This window comes from Kogia breviceps, chromosome 7 (assembly GCF_026419965.1).
Source record: "Kogia breviceps isolate mKogBre1 chromosome 7, mKogBre1 haplotype 1, whole genome shotgun sequence".
In the NCBI taxonomy this organism is placed as follows: domain Eukaryota; kingdom Metazoa; phylum Chordata; class Mammalia; order Artiodactyla; family Physeteridae; genus Kogia; species Kogia breviceps.
In genome coordinates, this window is record NC_081316.1 from 41,373,830 (window position 1) to 41,394,784 (window position 20,955).

Consider the following 20,955-nt stretch of genomic DNA (forward strand, 5'->3'; position numbering starts at 1 on the left):
GGAAGAGGCCTCCAGGCTCTGTGCCCAACCAGCTGGGGCTTGCCTAGAGCCGCGCCCAGATCCAAAGGGCCACCCGCCCTCCGCAGAGCGGACTCCGACCAGAACAAAGCCAAGAGTAACTGGCCCGAGGGCCCTACGCTCAGCCAGCCAATGGCCATGGAAGTGGGGCGGGACCTCGGGGTACCGGGCCAATACGATACGCCGGTGTTGGAGAGCGCTCGCCGGGTCCCGGGGCGGTGGGGTTTCGCAGACCCAGCCCTGGCCATGTGGGCGTCTCACAATGCTGAGGCGTTCGCGGCGGCCCTCGGAGGCGCCCTCTTCCTTCTGCTCTTCGCGCTGGGGGTCCGTCAGCTGCTGAAGCAGAGACGGCCGTCGGGCTTCCCCCCAGGACCGTCGGGGCTGCCATTTATCGGCAACATCTACTCCCTGGGCGCCTCGGCCGAGCTCCCCCACGTCTACATGAAAAAGCAGAGCCAGGTGTACGGCGAGGTACAGCCGACGGGCCTCGGGCAGGGAAGGCTCGGGCCTTCCTCCCGGGGTGAGGGTATGTCCCACGCTCGTGGGTGCGAGCTGTCTGACCCCTCTCCGTGTGTCGGCAGCATGGACGGGAAGCTGGCATCCCAGACCCGGGGTCGAGGTACTCACGCGGCGCCTCTGGGGAAGGGAGAGCCCCGCCCAGCCGCGAGCCCCTCCCGCCTGACGCCCGCGGGATACTGGCCGGATTCTCCCGCCCCCCAGGGCGACGAGGTGCCGCTCCCGCGCCTGCGCAGTGGGGCCTGGTTCCCGCGCCGCATGCCCGGTCGGGAGTGACAGGCGATACCCTCAGCGCGACCAGCTTCTAGCGCCCACGGAGCTGCACGAAGTGCGTAGGTTAGCTTCCGCCCACGGCTTCTCGAGAAAACCAGGCGTCCGAATTCTAGGACCGAGTTAATGGTTAATAGGAGGTCGTTGGATGTTTGCGTTTGAGAATGGCTGGTATAGGTGTCTGCCGAAAGGCTGAGAGAGCGCAGGTGAAGGCCTCTGGGAAATGACCGTGAAAGAGAGAATGAACTGAGTGAAAATCAGTGCGGAGTTGTAGTGCCGTCGTGTCTGCCCGGAGCCAGGAGCGTCCCCGCAGCAAACACGGAGACTGCGCCGGCCGTGGGCTAGCCTCCCTTGCAGTGCGGGCGCCTGGGGGCAGGTCCTCTGGTCCTCCCCGTTTTACGGAGGAGGAAACTGCGCCACGGACCAGCTAAGTGACTTGCAAGCAGCCATGCCGCTGCGAACTAGCAGGGGAAAGGCCAAAACGCTAGCTTGTGTTTGGAAGGGTGTCCTGACGTCGAGGAGGCAGAAGTTTCCAGAACACTGGCACTAACCCGGCTCACTTGTTTCCTTTTGAATCCATTCTTTTATAGGAAACAACCAGCCAGGCTCTGCCAGGTGCTGGGGATAAAGTGGTGAAGAAGGCAGTCACAGCCCAATTTTAGGTAGTTACAGTCTAGCCAGAGAAAAAAATTGATCTAACGATCGACCACAAATTGTGTTTTGAAGGAAAAGTACCTCAGGGCTGTCTGGCAATTGCGGTGTTTCAGGTTTGGGCTTACATCCGTATTTAAACTAGCTTTTACAAGAATTATTCTAGGTTTCTTCAGTTCCCTGATGGTATATGTCGCTAAAGGGAGGCTGGGCTTAGATAAAGCAAATTGTGTAATTCTTAGATACTATTTTCCACCCTCCAGTTCTTCAAGAATTGAGTGTATTTCCATGATTTACATTGAATATATTTGATCTCTGGTGTACAAAGCATCATTAATATTTAGAGAAATCATAAGATGTGAAAGCGCAAGACGAGAGGTTGAGTCCTCTTTCGTCAGATAAAACTTGACCTTTACTTGTCTGAATATTAAGTTTTTGCGATATGTGTACTGGTAATAATAAGAACTGAACACAGTTAAGTGCTACTCAAATGTTCTTTGAGTAAATGTTAGTTATTAATTACAGAACAACTTATTAGGCCTACAAAGTAGAAAGTGTTTTTAGACCAGTTATGTGAAAAGGTGTCATGCAGAATAGGAAATTGTTTTTCATACGTAGATATTTGAACTGAAAGGAACTCTGTATTTACTATGAACATTCTTTTGGGAGAGGGGTAATTTAGTCTCATAATAGATTGCAAATTATAAATGTGCTGGAAGACTGTTATCTTGGCATAGGTAGATCTGGTACAATGGATAAGAATTTGGCATGAGTAACCAGTTTTATTGCTGGTACAACTATATATTTGAGGCAACCTTGGTTCTTTACAAAGAGGTCTTTTTACTGAAGGTGGTAAAATTAAATAGGGCTAACCTGTGCTGTTAGGTAGAAGAGGAGCAGAGGAAAAAGAAAAAGGAGCAGAAATGGAAAGGATGTATGCATTGAAGAGTAGACATGGTTTGAGTAACTCTGTTTTAGACTTATGTTGAAAACCACCTAATGTATTAACCCTTTAAGCTACTTGCTCTTTATCTTAGTTGTGAAACACCCCTACAGGTCTCCCATTGTCTCAGAGGTATTTTCTAATTCTGACAAAGTCGCAAAGTTGGTATTGTTGCAGGAAGGGGGACCCCTTCCAGGTCCCCAGAGTGGGCTCTTGTCTAACACTAAGAAATGAATTGTCTGAGGAGACATGCTGACAAAGCAAGAGACTTTATTGGAAAGGGGTGCCCAGGTGGAGAGCAGGAGGGTAAGGGAACCCAGGAGAACTGCTCTGCCATGTGGCTCTCAGGCTTGGGTTTTATGGTGATGGGATTAGTTTCCGGGTTGTCTCTGGCCAATCATTCTGACTCAGATTCCTTTCTGGTGGGCGCGCAACTGCTCAGCCAAGATGGATTCCAGAGAGGAGGATTCTGGGAGGTTGGTAGAACATGTGGACTGGCATCTCCTCTCTCCGTTTGACCTTTCCTGTATTCTTCCGATTGGTGGCTTGTTAGTTCTATGTTCCTTACCAGGATCTCCTGTCATAAAATAACTCATGTAAGTTGTTATTGTCTTTTCCTGGCCAGGGCGGGCAGTTTCAGTCAGTGTTTCTGCTAACAGTATGAGTTGTTAAAATACTATGCCTTTTTGGGAAGTGGAAGGAAACTATTATCTTCTGTACTTCTAGAAGGTTGTGGAAAGTTGTTTATATGTCGTACTTATAAATAGAATCTTATGGGGCTTCCCTGGTGGCGCAGTGGTTGAGAATCCGCCTGCCGATGCAGGGGTCACGGGTTCGTGCCCCGGCCCGGGAAGATCCCACATGCCGTGGAGCGGCTGGGCCCGTGAGCCATGGCCGCTGAGCCTGCGCGTCCGGAGCCTGTGCTCCGCAACGGGAGAGGCCACAGCAGTGAGAGGCCCGCGTACCACACAAAAAAAGAAAACAAGAAAAAAATCTTGTTTTTCCACTGTCTTACTTGATGATCTGGAGATGTGTGCTCAGAGAAAGCAAGCCCTGGACTTTAAAATTGCTTATAAGAAATGACAGTCACTTCAAGTGACATCTACTTTTATGAAGTCCGTGAATTCAATTCTCCTTCATAATTCTTGAAAGGAAGACAACCGGTGCTCAAGTCTTATACAGTCATTTTAAAGACAATCTTATATAGAAGTGTATCACACTGAGACTTAGCATTTCCTTGGAGATTCACTCTGAATGCGTAAGCTTCTGCAGTGACTAATCTTAACCCAGATTTCGAGAAGCATTGCCTAACTAGCAAAGCTAGCACAAGGAGTTTTTACAGATTATTTTCAGGTAATGCACGTAAGGATAATAAAATAATTACTTTGAGGCAAGTGGAGTTGACAACCTGTAATTTATTTATACAGTAAGCGTTTATTGAGATTTATGCAAGGCATTGAATGAGATTCCGTGGAGCGTTCAAAGATGAAAGAGATGAAATCACTGAATCTAAAGAGTTTATAATTTAGCAGGCAAGCAGAAGACAGGAATATGAATGCTTCTGGTTTTAGGTAGTATTAAGTAAGTGCCATGGGAGCTTCTAGGCATGTGCTGTGGTGGTTCAAGGGAGAAAGAGAAAGAGAGTACACCGAGAAAGGCTTCATGGAGGTTGATCCTTAAAGATTTGGTGGGGTTTGGACGGTATGGCAGACAAGGGAGGCATTCCAAATGAGAATACAGCCCAGGCGAATGTTGAAAAGTGTGTGGCAGTTATTTATCAGTTTTCATCAACAGCACTTTTTACATTCCTCTGTTATTAGTACTTAGCCCATAGTGTTGTAATAATATGCTTAAATGTGTATCTCCCCCACTATTCTTTAATTCAGCATATATTTATCAGCTGTAATCACATGTTATGTATTAATACTATCCTAGATGTGAAGATTAGCAATGAACAAAACAGGTGAAAATCCCTGCCCTCGTGTAGCTTACACTCTACCAGTGGAGGGGAGGTGGGGAGCAGGATAGGGATAATATAAACACAATAAATATATAATATGTTAGAGTACAGAGTAAGAAGTAAACTAAATTAGGGTAAGGAAAATGGAGAATGCTAGGGGGTGAAATTTAAATGGGTTAGAGCAGACCTCACTGTAAAAAAGGCGTCTGAGCAAATATTTGAATGAAGTGAAGGAGCAAGGTATGGGAGTATCTAGGGAAAGAACATTCCAGGCCAAAGGAACAAGTACAAAGGCCGTGAAGCAGGAGTATGCCATGTTGAGAGTCACCTATAAAGAGACAAGTTAAGAGGCTGTTGAGATAACATAGGGGAGAAATGAAGGATTAGAGTGTTAGTGACGGAAGTGGTAAGAAATTGTCATATTCTGTCTGTATTGTTAAAGTTGAAACATCATGACTGCTAAGCAGTGATGTCGGGCTTGGGTGAAAAATGGAGTCAACATAGGCAGCTGGGCAGCTCAGGACTTCCCTGGCAGTCTGGTGGTTAAGAATCCGAGCTTCCACTGCAGGGGGCGCAGGTTCAATTCCTGATCAGGGAACTTAAAATCCCGCGTGCTGCGGTGTGGCCAAACCCCAAAAAAACAAAAACCATGGGCAGCTCATGGGCAGTTTGGGACCAGAATATAGCTTGAAGGATGGCTGGAATGGTCATTAACTGAGATAGTGAAAATCGTGGGTAGAGCTAGTTTGGGAATAGGGCAAGAGACTTGAAGATCATAGACTGACTTCTAGAAGGTGTTTCATGTGTACCTGTTTCCATCTTTGCCAGCATCATAACTACCCCATAATAATAATAAAATTATTGAATAAATTAAAAATATATATAAAACTAATCTTGGACCCTTCCATAGATTAAAGCAGCATAAGGATGAATTTTCACAATTTGATTTACAAACTTCTACCAAAAGTCCTTGAAAAGAGCATGTACCTGAATAGATACTAGTTCAAGTAACAGTTTCCCCAGTTTTCACCATCAAATAGAGGACCATCTCATTTTTGAGTAAAGGTGGATTGTATAACAATTTTCTTAAGTTACAGCTCCTAGTTGGTTTTTGTAATCTCTAGTGTCCACAACCTGACAGCATTACCCTGAAATTAACTCCCCTGTTTGTTCTGCCTTCCTATTCACAGAATTTGTAATCCCATCTTTGTGAAATCGATCACAAAGTTGATTTAATCACAAAGTTGGGGATTTTTTTCCTGCATCAGGACCACTGCCTATTCACTAATACCCTTCGTTATTGTCTCTGCTTGTGATACTGTGATTTTTAATAAATGTGTATTTGTTCTGTGTACCTTTCCTGACACAAGCTCCCAAAACCCTTGGAATTTCCTAAGTGTTGAGAGTGGTAGATGCATCTTTTGTTATTCATAGTAAGCCCCTTTCACCCACCTCAGAGTTTATGTTAATGTTAATGGAAAGCCTTTAAGGATGGGAGCTTGTTGCCTGGAGAACCAACCAGGATTGGAGGGTTGGAACTTTCAGTTCTACTCATTTTACCTCTGGGGAAGGGAGAGGGGCTGGAGGTTGAGTCAGTCACCAGTGACCAATGATTTGATCAATCATGCCTAGGTAGTAAAGCCTCCATAAAAATCCCTGAATTACAGGGCTCTGAGAGCTTCCATGGTGAATTGGTGAACATGTGGAGGTGAGCAGAGGCTAGCATGCCTGGAGAGAGCATGGAAGGTCTGCACCCCTTTCCTCATACCTTGCTGTTGGGCTGCACCCCGCAGGCCGGCAAGGCCTGTACTTGCCCAGCTTCAAGATTGAAGAAAGAGCCCGGAGTCAGCAACGGAGACATCAATGGATAGGGATCTTACATATCTGAAGCAAGGTCCTGGAGCGATACCCCACTGTGTGTGGCAGGTGGCAGGCAGGACCTGGCAGCAGGGGAAGGGGCTGGGGGATAACCAGTTACAGGGGAGTTGATTCAGCTTGGCTCATTGGTTATGAGGTACACTAGCAGAGGGGCATGCCCCTCGCTGCCCCTTTGATAAGAACAGTCAGTAGCTGGAGCCTGGGGCAAGTATGTAGGAAGGTCAGTCATGTGAGTAGGGTATAGGTGAAGCAGGCGTTGGTTGAGCAGGGGATGTACAGAGAGCAAGAGAACTGCCATCTTGAGTAGCCTGACCATATACTTGCCCTATGCATCTCTTCCATATGGCTGCTCCTGAGTTACATCCTTTTTTAAGAAACTGGTAATCTACTAAGTAAAATATTTTCTTGAGTTCTGTGAGCCACTCTATCAAATTAATCAAACCTGAGGAGGAGGTCATGGGAACCTCTGATTTATAGCCCTTTGATCAGAAGCACAAGTAACAACCTCAAGTCTGAAGTGGAGGAGCACTCTTGTGATATTGAGCCCTTAACCTGTGGAATCTGACACTTCCTCCTGGTAGATAATGTCAGAATTGAGTTAAGTTGTAGGACACCCCGCTGGTGTCCCAGAATTGCTTGATGTGTGGAAAATGCACACATCTGGTGTCATCGGTGTTGTAGTGGAGTACTAAGAGTAGAGGAGACACACAGGAGGAAGAATTTTCCTTTATATCTGCTTAAAATTGCGCTTCTGTGAAAAGACTTTAAGACCATCCCATTACTGCTTTGGGAACTGAAAGAGCCCCATCTTTGCTCAGCTGGTAACCACTTCCTTTGAGCTGAAACTCTTACACTGCCGCTTTTGACTAATGCCTTTATTTGTGGCAGGCAGTCCATGCTGCTTCCCAAAGTTCTGGATGTACCTACTACTCAGTTGGCAGGGCCCATCCTTGTGCCAAAGACTCTTGCTCAGCTGGTTGATTCTGTTACTACTTGGAGGTCTTTACTACTTGGAGGTACTCTCCTGGTACCTCCCACCCCACCCCCCAAAGTAGTGTGAATCATGGCTAAATCTGTTCTACCTGTTTGCCCAGAGATGAGGCTTGACTCAGTATTTTGGCTCTCAAAAGTTCTCAGCCACCCACTGAGAGGATGGGGATAAGCAATCTTTGCATCCCACTGATAAGGCAGCATTGTTCCTTCACTGGACTAGGCCTCTATATAGAGCTAGCTAGAATAGACTACAGGAGGTGTGGCATTGTAAGTGAACCTGTGGTGAAGCACATGAGAAGCTTCAGCAAGGAATAGGATGGATATTCCATCTTTTAGCTGAGGGGCAGCCACCTGTGCCAATGTGGCAGATGCCAGTCCTCCAAGATCAAATTCCCTTAGGGCCCTCTTTGTTAACTTCGTGGAATTCAGGGGCCCAAATAAATAAGCCTATGAGTTTCAGTATGTTTTGTTGAGGAGAGGGAAATTTTCCCCTCTGACCCTCTTGAGTACTTTTGGCTGGACTAATAATAAAATTGACACAAGACAGATTAACAGGAGAAAAAGAAACACATTTGAATCGATGCGCACGGAAGCCTCACAGACATGGGATGGAGGAAGTGGCCAAAGCAGGCAGATTTTCTACTTCTTAGACAAAGAACCAATACATTTGCAAAGAATTGACAGGACAAAGAAACTTTGGTTTTGGGTGCCCAATTGGTGAAGAATCTAAACAGAGTTTGTGCTTGGGCAGTAAATTAAAGAAGTAACAAGATTTGTTTAAAAAAGGATTTTCACCCCCAAATTCCCTATCTTTGGCAATAAGGGTGTCCTACCTCCAGACGCATGGAGTATACCTTTCACATGAGAGATTTATTTCCTGCTTTCAGGGAGACAAAAAAGAGAGAGTGTCCCTCTTTTTTTTTTTTTTCCTTTTTTTAAAATTTTGGCTGTACTGAGCAGCTTTCAGGATCTCAGTTTCCTACTAGGGATCAAACCTGGGACACAGCAGTGACAGCACCAAATCCTAACCACTAGGCCACCGGGGAACTCCCTAGAGCATCCCTCTTGCGTTGGCCATTTCTTCAGTAACTTTAATTCAAAATAATTAATATGCCATTGAGGCATATTTTGGGGTTGCATATCCTGAGCCCCAACATTTTATACTTCAAAAGTTGTCTCTCAGGCCTTTGACAATCCCCTCCCCTACCTAAACTTGGAATAATAAATGATGTGTAGATGGAGCCACTTCCTCATTCATCTTGGAAATAAACAGATTCTGAGATATCATTGAATGTTTTGAGTTGGAATGAATTTTAAAAGAGCATAAATATCAAATTTCTTGATTTTCTGTGGCAGCCCTGAAGCCCAAAAAGTTTTAAGGGTTCTTCCAATGTCCTGTATTTGTTTAATGGCAAAGCTTAAACTATAACCCAGGCCTCCTTAGTCTGGTACTCTTTTCATTACACCATTTATAAGATTATGTCTTGAGCCACTGAATGAGTAATGAAATCATGGTCTTTGACATGCCTTGTAGAGAGAAGGCACTCTAAACATTGTCAGTTGAGTAATAAATGCCAGCGTTTTCAGGGAGTAGTAAATACTGGGAGAGCTGGACTTAGTATATGTGGATTTCTATGATTATATTTCTCCATATATTTTGGCATTTAAATGTTTTTCTTTTCTTCTCAAAGATCTTCAGTTTGGATCTTGGAGGTATATCAGCTGTGGTTCTAAATGGCTATGATGTAGTAAAGGAATGCCTTGTTCATCAAAGTGAAATTTTTGCAGACCGACCATGCCTTCCTTTATTCATGAAGATGACAAAAATGGGAGGTATGTTTGTTTTCACCTACCTAATGATTTACTAAACTATTTTAAATCACATTTCCTTTTTTAAAAAAATTAATTTATTTATTTATTTTTGGCTGCATTGGGTCCCCATTGCCACACACGGGCTTTTTCTAGTTGCGGTGAGTGGGGGTTACTCTTCGTTGTGGTGTGCAGGCTTCTCTTTGCAGTGGCTTCTCTTGCTGCAGAGCATGGGTTCTAGGCACGCGGGCTTCAGTAGTTGTGGCACATGGGCTCAGTAGTTGTGACTCACAAAGTGCAGGCTCAGTAGTTGTGGCGCACGGGCTTAGTTGCTCCTCAGCATGTGGGATCTTCTTTGACCAGGGCTTGAACCCGTGTCCCCTGCATTGGCAGGCAGATTCTTAACAACTGTGCCACCAGGGAAGTCCCCACATTTCTTACTTTATGTAAATTTAGTACATAGAGATTGGATTCTGTTGTACTAATAAACAGGAGTATTAATTAGTTAATTTAGGTTACAGACCCTAATATTTGAGGACCTTTCAGTCTGCATGACATTCATATTTTAGGCCAGTACATGCTAATTCTACTGTTGTAATCCAGTTCTAATAAATATTGTAAATAATGTTTTAAAGAATTAGCACTTAATAATATGTGCAGGTTTAGTGAAACAGGTTAAGAATACATACACATACTTGAATCAAAAGTATCTTTGAAGCTAGTCTTGAATGCTTGGTGACATTTTACTGTTATTTTACTTATAAGCTTATAGGTCCTGAAACAGCCTTTCTTTACTAATTAATATGATATGTAAATGAAGAATTGTGGGTTTGTGTAAAGGACTAGTATTCTCTATGGTATAGTGTTGATCATTGTTGGATGATTGCATATTCAACAAGGGAGAAAGGCTGAAGTTAACAGAACAGATGAGATGAAAGCAGCAACAGAAAGCCTAAAATAGAATGTTGACGTCAGATACATCCGTTTTCATACTTAATAGTATAAGAGTTTTTATCTCCAAAATTTTCCAGTTCAATGAGAGCTTCACTCTTCATTTGAAAGAAAAATTCAACAATATCTTGGTTACATAGACTAAATAAGACATTGATTGAAAAGGAAAAAAATAAAAATTAACCATATATTAAATTGCAAAGCAAACCAATTAATGCAAAGAAAACAGCAGTTTTAAAGGCCAAATTCTTAGGCCAGTGCATGATGACTCTTGAAAGCGATAATATAAATAAAAAACAAATCTCCAGCTTCTTAAATACTCTTCCAAGTAATAATTAGGCCAAAGAAGAAATTATACCACAATTATAATAGAAGACCTTTAAAGAAATTATGAAAATGTATGATGTGATCAGAGTAATATTTAGGATAAACTGTTTTTTGAAGCTGTAAACTTATAGTTTAGACTGTTATCATGAAGAAAGAAAAAACATGCATTCAACTTAAGATTTTCAAAGAAATAGTATGAGAAAAAATAAGTAGAAAATTAGATGTGTTGGGCTTCCCTGGTGGTGCAGTGGTTAAGAATCTGCCTGCCAGTGCAGTGGACACGGGTCCGAGCCCTGGTCTGAGAAGATCCCACACGCCATGGAGCAACTAAGCCCATGTGCCACAACTACTGAGCGTGCACTCTAGAGCCCACGAGCCACAACTACTGAAGCCCACGTGCCACAACTACTGAAGCCTGTGCGCCTAGAGCCTGTGCTCCGCAATAAGAGAAGCCACCGCGATGAGAAACCTGTGCACCACAACAAAGAGTAGACCCTGCTCACCACAGCTAGAGAAAGCCCACGCGCAGCAACAAAAACCCAATGCAGCCAAAAATAAATAAATACATTTATTTAAAAAACAAAAAAAAAGAAAGAAAGAAAATTAGATGTGGTTTTTTTTTGGCTGCACTGCCCAGTTTGCAGGATCTTAGTTCCCAACCAGGGACTGAACCTGGACCCTCAGCAGTGAAAGCGTGGAGTCCTAACAACTGGACCACCAGGGAATTCCCTAGATGTGTTATTTTAAGATGCATATGCACTGAACTTGGAAGTGGGAAATCAGAGCCACCATAAACCCACTGTTTGAATAGGAAAAAGTGGCCCTTTAAGCAGGTTCAGCCCATGCCTGGGCACACAGACTGGCCAGTATAGGGTTATAATCAGGCTCCTGTGTACCTTCTTGTGTGTAACTGTATGCATATATTATGCACATGTATCCCATATGCATACATTTCTCTTGGGCTTGCTTTTATCTCAGTGCCTTTGCACTGGTTCTCTCCACCTGCAGTGATCTTTCCCTGGATATCTGCTTGACTCACTCCCATCTCCTGTGTCTTTACTTATGTCACCTTCTCACTAAGGCTTTTCCTGACCACCCTATGTCTCCTTCCTTGCTATATAATTTGTTTGTCTCTCCTCACTAGTATGTAAGGTCCATGAGAAATAGCCATCTTTGCCTCTTTTGTTCACTGATATATCTAAGACACTTTAGCTCCTGAAATACATTATGTTGAATGAATAGTCATCTGGGAGTATAGAAAAGAGAATGGAATATGGCATATAAAATTGCCGCACAGTGTTAAAGACCCCATTATGTATGGTTAATTTCATCATAAGTTCCAAATTCAAAAACTGTTGCACAAAAGTTGTTGGAATGTAAATTACATAGGTACCTTATATAGACAAGAGAACATGACATTTTTCAGCATAGATATACCTATGTACCAATTATGAACGAAATTCCAAGTAAACTACACGTTACAGAAATATATATGCTGAAGAAGTTTTTTTCTTGATAATCGATTTAAAGGGAAAATATTCGATAGTAAATATATCAGAACAGCAGAGTATACTGTGGAGACTGAGATTTTAAGGCATTAGAAATTTGAGTTTCATGTTTGTCCCGTTAGTTTGGGCTGCTATAACAAAAATATATAGACTGAGTGGCTTAAACAGCAGACAGTTATTCTATCAGGTCTGGAGGCTAGGAAATTCAAGATCAAGGTGCTAGCAGAACAGTGTCTGGAAAGAGCCTGCTTCCTGGCTTGCAGAATGCTGTCCTCTCCCTGTATCCTCACATAACCTAGAGCAGTCATCTCTTCCCACATCCCTTCTTATAATGGCACTAAAGCTCATTCATGAGGGCTCATTACATAATTATTTCCCAAAGGCCCCACCTCCTAATACCATCATATTGGGGATTAGGCTTCAACATTTGAATGTTGTGGTGGCACAAACATTCAGTCCCTAGCATCTGCTTTTGGCTTGAGTATTTCCACTACGTTGACACCTCATTCAGGCCATCCTTGCCACTGCCAGTTATAGTATTAGGTAACATATGCCTTTAATGGGAGGAAATTTGTATTCTAAAATCTAGTCTCTAGAAGCAGGAAATTTCTAATTCGAGAAGGATGATTTCTCAGGTATGTGTTTAGTCCAGGATAAAATTTTGCCCATAGAACAACACACAGTCATTTGTCTTTTGTCAATTAGGCTTATAATAGAAGTTGGATAATAAAGTCACCCAGGGCCTAGTTCACCCAGGTTGAATTACACAAGACAGTTCAGTTTCTTGTGGTGGGAGATTATAGGTCTTTTCTGCCTATGCCCAGATGAGAAGTATAGATAAGCTTTATCTGTTTATAATATTCCATAGCTAATGAGGAGTAAAGAATAGGGCTTAACTACTGGGTCTAGTTTTAGTTTTATAGAAAATTTGGAGAAGAATGAATAACCATCTTTTTTTTTTTCTTTCCTGCTTAGTATTTTTAGCTGTTAGATACAGGGATGTAAGAATGATAAAAATTTTTAATAGTAACATAGAAAGATAATTTGGAGAAGAATGAGTAACCATCCCTTTTTTTTTTAGGCTTACTCAATTCCAGATATGGCCGAGGATGGGTTGATCACAGAAAATTAGCTGTAAACAGCTTTCGCTGTTTTGGATATGGCCAAAAGTCTTTTGAATCTAAAATCTTAGAAGAAACCAAATTTTTCATTGATGCTATTGAAACATACAATGGTATCCCTTTTGACTTTAAACAATTAATAACAAATGCCGTTTCAAACATAACCAATCTGATAATTTTTGGAGAACGATTCACTTACGAAGACACTGATTTTCAGCACATGATTGAGTTATTTAGTGAAAATGTGGAACTAGCCACCAACGCCTCAGTCTTCCTCTATAATGCCTTTCCATGGATTGGCATCTTACCTTTTGGAAAACATCAACAACTGTTTAGAAATGCAGCTGTGGTCTATGACTTTCTCTCCTGGCTTATTGAAAAAGCTTCCATCAACAGAAAGCCTCAGTTACCTCAGCATTTTGTTGATGCTTATTTAGATGAGATGGATCAAGGTAAAAATGACCCATCATCTACTTTCTCCAAAGAAAACCTGATTTTCTCTGTGGGTGAACTCATCATTGCTGGAACTGAAACTACAACCAATGTGCTACGGTGGGCAATTCTTTTCATGGCCCTTTATCCTAACATTCAAGGTAAGGATTCTGGTGATCTCAAGGTCTGTTCTTACAGTTAGGGCTCACACATGTTTTAGAGTCTTTGGCCATGTACAAGGCATTTTATTTAGGAACTCCTGCTGTGCTATCCTAAAAGAGAAGCATTGAATAGCTATAAGGTTATCAAAACTGTTATCTAAATTCTATAAAAACCTCAGAGATGTCTTATAATACCTATTTTATAAATGAGGGAAAATTTGCCCACTCCCTTCTAGTCCTGAGCTGAGACCTGAACCCTGGTGGCGGTGGTGGTGGTTGTTTTTCGGTTGCATCATGCAGCATGCAGGATCTTAGTTCCCCAACCGGGGATCGAACCCGTGCTTGCTGCAGTGGAAGCATGGAGTCTTAACCACTGGACTGTCGGGGAAGTCCCAACCCTGGTTTTTTTTAATTTAAGTTTTTATGCTTCACTCTTTTCCTTGCTGAGAGTGTTGTTATTCTAATTCTATTTGTTTAATTTTTATTTTTATTACTTATAATGTGTTTTTCACAACAAAATTACTTAGAGCGTTGGGTACTAGTTGTATAAGATATGTGGCACATATTTAAATAGAACTCCCAAATAATGAAAAATCTGAATCTGGGTGTACCCATACCTTGTTGGCTTACTACAGGTTATCTTTTGTTTTATCCTAAAGGGAAATTACTTTAGATATAATTCTAAGAAGTGCATAATAACTTGAACACTTTTTCTCTTACAGGACAAGTTCAGAAAGAGATTGATTTAATTATAGGACCCAGTGGGACACCTTCTTGGGATGACAAATGCAAAATGCCTTATACTGAGGCAGTTTTACATGAAGTTTTAAGATTCTGTAATATAGTGCCGTTAGGGATTTTCCATGCAACCTCTGAGGATGCAGTTGTACGTGGTTATTCCATTCCTAAAGGCACAACAGTAATTACAAATCTTTATTCTGTACACTTTGATGAAAAGTATTGGAGAGACCCAGAAATATTCTATCCAGACCGATTTCTGGACAGCAATGGATATTTTGCCAAGAAGGAAGCTTTGGTTCCCTTTTCCCTAGGTAAGAGAACTTACACAGGGGCATAACTTTAGGACAAAGTATAATGCTGATTTATCATGTATAATATCTTAATCTGAAGCATTCTTTTGTAGAGTTAATATCCCAACTCTGAAAATAGTATTGACTCTTACAGGAGAGAATGGTTTAATTAGAGCTTATTAACACCTCTTTCTACTCAAAATAAACAAGCCATAATTTAGCAGCTAGAAAGAAACTGATGAGAAGCTCTGGCTTTTTCTGAAACTTCCTTGCTTGTGGATTTTGGCTTGTAATCAAAACTTGTAGAGCTAGAAATCAGTAACAGGCAGCTTGAGAAACTGAGACCCAGGGACAGGAATGGCATCATAACTTGAAGTGAAACTAGAATCTAGCTCTCTTGGCTCTCAATTCTTATACCTCATCTCCAAAAATATTGCATCTCCTGTGAAGAAGTACACAGATCACAAGACCCATGGAAGATGGACTGGAAAAATCCTTTCACTGGGGAAGGGTACACATACAGTCATTTGAAATGAAATGAACTTCTCCTGGGTCAAGAGAACAAAGTGTCACATCTCAGATCTTTCATGGCATATTTTAGGCTCTGTTACCACATGCAAAGGAAGTGGAGAATAGAACTAATGAGCTTACAAAAGTACATAACCGTACAAAAGAAGATAAAGAAATGGGCTCTGGGAACCAAAGTGCCAATTTCTATTCTTTGTGGCTTAAGAAAATCCTTTAATAAACATAACTTCCAGGCTTCCCTGGTGGCGCAGTGGTTAAGAATCCGCCTGCCAGAAGACCTAAGTAGACATTTCTCCAAAGAAGATATACAGATTGCCAACAAACACATGAAAGAATGTTCAACATCATTAATCATTAAAGAAATACAAATCAAAACTACAATGAGATATCATCTCACACCAGTCAGAATGGACATCATCAAAAAAGCTAGAAACAATGAATGCTGGAGAGGGTGTGGAGAAAAGGGAACACTCTTGTACTGTTGTTGGGAATGTAAATTGATACAGCCACTATGGAGAACAGTATGGAGGTTCCTTAAAAAACTAAAAATGGGGCTTTCCTGGTGGTGCAGTTGTTGAGAGTCCGCCTGCCGATGCAGGGGACGTGGGTTTGTGCCCCGGTCTGGGAGGATCCCACATGCCGTGGAGTGGCTGGACCCATGAGCCATGGCCTCTGAGCCTGCACGTCCAGAACCTGTGCTCTGCAACGTGAGAGGCCACAACAGTGAGAGGACCGCATACTGCAAAAAAGAAAAAAAAAAAACTAAAAATATAACTACCATACGACCCAGCAATCCCACTACTGGGCATATACCCTGAGAAAACCACAATTCAAAAAGAGTCATGTACCAAAATGTTCATTGCAGCTCTATTTACAATAGCCAGGACATGGAAGCAACCTAAATGTCCATCAACAGATGAATGGATAAAGAAGATGTGGCACATATATACAATGGAATATTACTCAGCCATAAAAAGAAATGAAACTGAGTTATTTGTAGTGAGGTGGATGGACCTAGAGTCTGTCATACAGAGTGAAGTAAGTCAGAAAGAGAAAAATACCGTATGCTAACACATATATATGGAATCTTAAAAAAAAAAAAGGTCATGAAGAACCTAGGGGCAAGATGGGAATAAAGACACAGACCTACTAGAGAATGAACTTGAGGATATGTGGAGGGGGAAGGGTAAGCTGTGACATAGTGAGGGAGTGGCATGGACATATATACACTACCAAACGTAAAATAGGTAGCTAGTGGGAAGCAGTCACATAGCACAGGGAGATCAGCTCAGTGCTTTGTGACCACCCAAGGGGTGGGATAGTGAGGGTGGGAGGGAGGGAGACGCAAGAGGGAAGAAATATGAGACCATATGCATATGTAAAACTGATTCACTTTGTTATAAAGCAGAAACTAACACACCATTGTAAAACAATTATAGTCCAATAAAGATGTTAAAAAAAAAGGAAAAAAAAAAAAAGAATCCGCCTGCCAATGCAGGGGATACGGGCTCAAGCCCTGGTCTGGGAAGATCCCACATGCCACGGAGCAACTAAGCCCATCTGCCACAACTACTGAGCCTGCACTCTAGAGCCCGTGAGCCACAACTACTGAAGCCTGTGGGCCTAGAGCCTGTGCTCCACAACAAGAGAAGCCACTGCAATGAGAAGCCTGCGCACTGCAACGAAGAGGAACCCCCGCTTGCTGCAACTAGAGAAAGCCCATGAGAAGCAACGAACCCGACGCAGCCAAAAATAAATAAATAAATTTATTTATTTTTAAAAATAAATGAATAAAATAAACATAATTTCCTCTAAGTTTCTTTAAATTCCAGATTTCCTGAATGGTACATATTAGACATAAATTTTGGTAAATATTGTGGATTTAGAAAAATTATTATACCTGTTTTTTATGTTGAGGGAGAAGACATTGTCTTGGAGAACAGCTGGCTCGGATGGAAATGTTCCTGTTTTTTACAACATTGCTTCAGCGATTTCACTTGCATTTTCCACATGAACTGGTTCCAAATCTGAAGCCCAGGTTAGGCATGACGTTGCAACCCCAGCCCTACCTCATCTGTGCAGAAAGACGCTGAAAGTGCCTGGATGTTTTGTGAAACAAGTTGTTTGCCTCACCCCTAACCTTGTTTAGACAATGTGTGTGTTTGTATAAGGATCACAGCATCATAAAAACCAAATGAACACAGATGTGTCTTTAAAAACTGTAATAATAAGCATTAGCTATTATTTTTTCCAACCTTTTATGACTTATAAGGTAGAATTATCTGAGGAAAACAGAGGTAGAAATGACAGTTGTTGCTTAAGATACTAAGAAGGGCCATTGATGACCTGACTTTTCAGCCTGTTGTTGAGCACCACGTACCCCTCATCCCTTCTTGACTCCAATTTGCTCCTGTCTGGGCTCTTTGCTTCCAAATGTCAATGCCAGCTCCTTTCTGATCAGGTATTGCCATTAATAGATTGTGTGGTACTAGTGCAGTTTAATAGTGGACTAAAGAAGAAATTAGAACCCAAATAAATGAGTTTGGACTACAGAGGTATTTTAGACATGGTGGCAGATGATAGAATAGATAGCTATACAGTATATTTAATGTAAAACCTGCCAGTGCTTTCAAATCTTGCTTCCTACTATAGCTTCATAAGAGTTGCGGCGTCATTCTTCCTACAAATGAGGGTCCCTGTGACCCTCATAGCAGCAGTTAAGTAGATAGGAAGTTACAATAAGGTGTTTAAAAATGACTCCCTTTTTTTGATCACCCTTTTTTTAAGCAATATTTCTTCTACAGTTGTACATTAAGGGTTCATGCTCTTGTAACTTAGCTCATGAATAGTCACAGCCACAGAGTAAATGCACATAACAATGATTTCTGTTAGGAATATGAATTTAACCTTAGTTTGACTTTATCTGTTGAATATTTTCAGGTGTATGTGTGATAAATCAGGAGTCTTTGCATCTCTGATATATTAAGATGTTTCTAGTTGCAAGGGGGAAAAGGTCCTGTGCAAATTTACAAAATAATAAAGGAGAAATTCAGAGGTAGCAAGGCAGTTTTAGGGTAGGTATGACCTAGATGCTTCATGCTGTAATAAAGATCCTGTTTCTTCATATCCTTCAAGTTTGCTTTCCAGATGATATCAGCTTTATCTTAAGGCTGGCTCTTAGAAGTACATGTGTTTTGCCCACGTCCTTTCAATACAGTGAGCTTGGATTGTTTTGGGGAGAGCAAGGGAGCTTTTCAGATGTTCTCCCCAAACTGTTCTTTGTGTCCCATAGGTCCTAACCAAGTTATGTGTCCATCCATGAAAACTATGTCTTGTGAACATGAAAGCAACCCAAGTGCCCATTAACAGATGATTGGATTAAGAAGATGTGGTATATATACACAATGGAATATTAGTCATAAAAAAGAATGAAATTCTGCCATTTGCAGCAGCATGGATGGACCTAGAGAATATTATGCTTAGTAAAAGAAGTCAGACAGAGAAAGACAAATACTGTATGATATCACTTATATGTGGCAACTAAAAAAGAAAAAAAAAGAATGTATATGCAAAACAGATACACAGAGAACACAAATTTGTGGTTACTAATGGGGAGAGAGGAGTGAGGAGAGACAAATTAGGGGTGTGGGATTAACAAACTACTGTGTATAAAATAAATAAGCAACAAAGACATACTGTATAGCACAGGGAATTATAGCCATTATCATATAGTAACTTAAAATGGAGTTATATAATGCAAAAATACTGAATCACTGTGCTATACACCTAAAACTAATATAATATTGTAAATCAACTATACTTCAATTTAAAAAAAAATGTCTTGTGGGTGGGATTATCGTTCACTTATGCCTGACTATTAGAGCCAGTGATGGAGCTGGCATCGCTCAAAGTACATTTGTTACATAGTGTTAGTATAGTTAACCTAAACAAAAATAAGGAGAGTTATGAAAAGAAGAGGAACTCTTGACTAGAAGACTAATTCGACAGTGTCTAATAGACACTGTCCTAAATAGACAGTGTCTATCTCACTGCCCTCTGACCACTTACTAAGCCAAGCAACTTTCTAACCTACCCCCCTGACTCTTGTTAATTATACTCATTCAAGTTGTTCCTTGGTCTTTGCTGTTCCTTTGACACAGGAAATGTCCTATCCTTGGGCCTCCTACTTACTGTCATATCGCGTAAGTTGAAATCTACAGACTGGAGGTTCTGTGGGCTTCGGTGGTCTTACTGAGCAAAGCCATGTAAGTGACCTAGAGTAGTTATAATCAAAATTGAGGAGGTCTTATTTTGCTCTGGTATACTACCACTGTTTCTTCTAGGATGATTAAGAACTCCATCATCCTACACAGAATGGAAAACATGCTATTTACCTTCTTTACCTTGCATCTAAGGAAATGTTATATTTTTCCCTAATCAAGTTAATGCCAACCTGATAAGTCATTTAAATATGTAGATTTATAACTGGTTAATGGTAGAAGAGGTTTACTCTCACTTGATGTGCTCATTTTATAGCCAAGGAAGTAGGAGTTCAGACAGGGAAATGATTCCTCTAGTTCATAGTAGAAGCATGGCCCTTTTTTACCTCATATATGTATATTTTTTATCCAAACTCTGTTTATTGGGATGGTTCCCCGTTCATCTTGATTCACAGTGCTTTTAGTGCTTCCATTTGAAGGAGCATCCTTTTGTAAGCCTTGCTTTTCCTCCTATGGGCTGGCAGAGACAGTAGAGCAGCCAACACACAAAACTACCATTTGTGCATGGCTAAAGATGGTGATTTTACAACATCTTGGGCATTTCACATCCATGAAGTAAGAAATGGGGCTCTGCACCAGGCACTTCTGCTTGTGTTTCTTCTTCTATTCTGAAGAGGGATGAAGGAGCTCCTTTGCGAATGCATGTTCTTGTGGGGAGGTCATCACCACTGGAAAGGCCATCTCTTAGTCTTTTTACTCACACCCAATAATTTATACTGTGCTTTACAATTTATAAGGTTGTTTTCATACTGTCAACTCTTGACAGTTTGGAGCCAATTAACTGGTAAAAATAAAATACTGCATTTTTAGAAAAATATAAATTAACATGAATTTAGTAAGTAATCCATAATGGAAAATATTTATTTTTTGGAACTACATAGTAACGGAGTATAAATCTACTGCAATGGGAATACCTTCTCTCTGATCTGTCAGTGGTGAGCTGCTAACTTAAAATGTTGGAAATTTCACTTCTGATTCAAGGTGGCAACTGAGCACACTTATTTCTTCTCTACAAATGCCATTGAAATAACCATAAGGATAGAAAAAAGGATAAAGACATTGAGAATGGGGTTGGAGGGTCCTTTTAGTGAATCAGATAATTTCAAGTTCTAAAAGATGGAAGGTAAATTGGATAATATCAAAGGAACCACAGATAAGACCATGCATAGACAAAGCCTGAGGTAGAGATGGGAGCTCATTCTTCACAGGTTGGCTATGGAGAAAACAAGTAGATAAGGAGAGGAGTAGGTAAGGAAAGCAAGATTGGAAAGAAATCATGCTGATGCTCCTGTCCCCACCCTACTTTCTCTTCCTGTTTGTGCAGCTATAGAATGTGCTCCCAGTGCTGGAGTAAAAGTCTAATAAACTGAGTATTATGTCTGGAAGGTAGTGGGGCTCCTACATAGGGATTGCTGCCCTAGATTGGCAGCCCCCTTATTTGGTCTGATTTTGAACCTAAAGTTCTGTATCAGTGAGGGCAAGTTTCAATCAACCAAGTGATGACTGGGGAAACATCAGCAAAAGGGCTAGTGTTAAGAATTGAATGTAACTGTAGAACTAAGGCTAAAACAAAGGTTG

At 41.5% G+C, this 20,955-nt stretch overlaps 1 protein-coding gene across 2 annotated transcripts; it reads left to right on the top strand.

The window, feature by feature from the left end:
• The first annotated feature begins 213 nt into the window (after window positions 1-213).
• On the top strand, window positions 214-19,042 carry CYP2R1 (cytochrome P450 family 2 subfamily R member 1). Of its 2 annotated transcripts, none has more exons than XM_067039452.1 (5): window positions 214-544; window positions 8,921-9,062; window positions 12,906-13,538; window positions 14,261-14,590; window positions 17,015-19,042. In XM_067039452.1, the coding sequence occupies exons 2-5, from the start codon at window positions 9,041-9,043 to the stop codon at window positions 17,188-17,190; spliced, it is 1,161 nt and encodes a 386-aa protein (XP_066895553.1). In that variant the 5' UTR covers window positions 214-544; window positions 8,921-9,040; the 3' UTR covers window positions 17,191-19,042. The 2 variants fall into 2 exon arrangements, with proteins under 2 accessions (XP_066895553.1, XP_058924287.1); XM_059068304.2 differs by having other exon boundaries at window positions 227-489; window positions 17,015-18,639.
• Window positions 19,043-20,955: the final 1,913 nt, after the last annotated feature.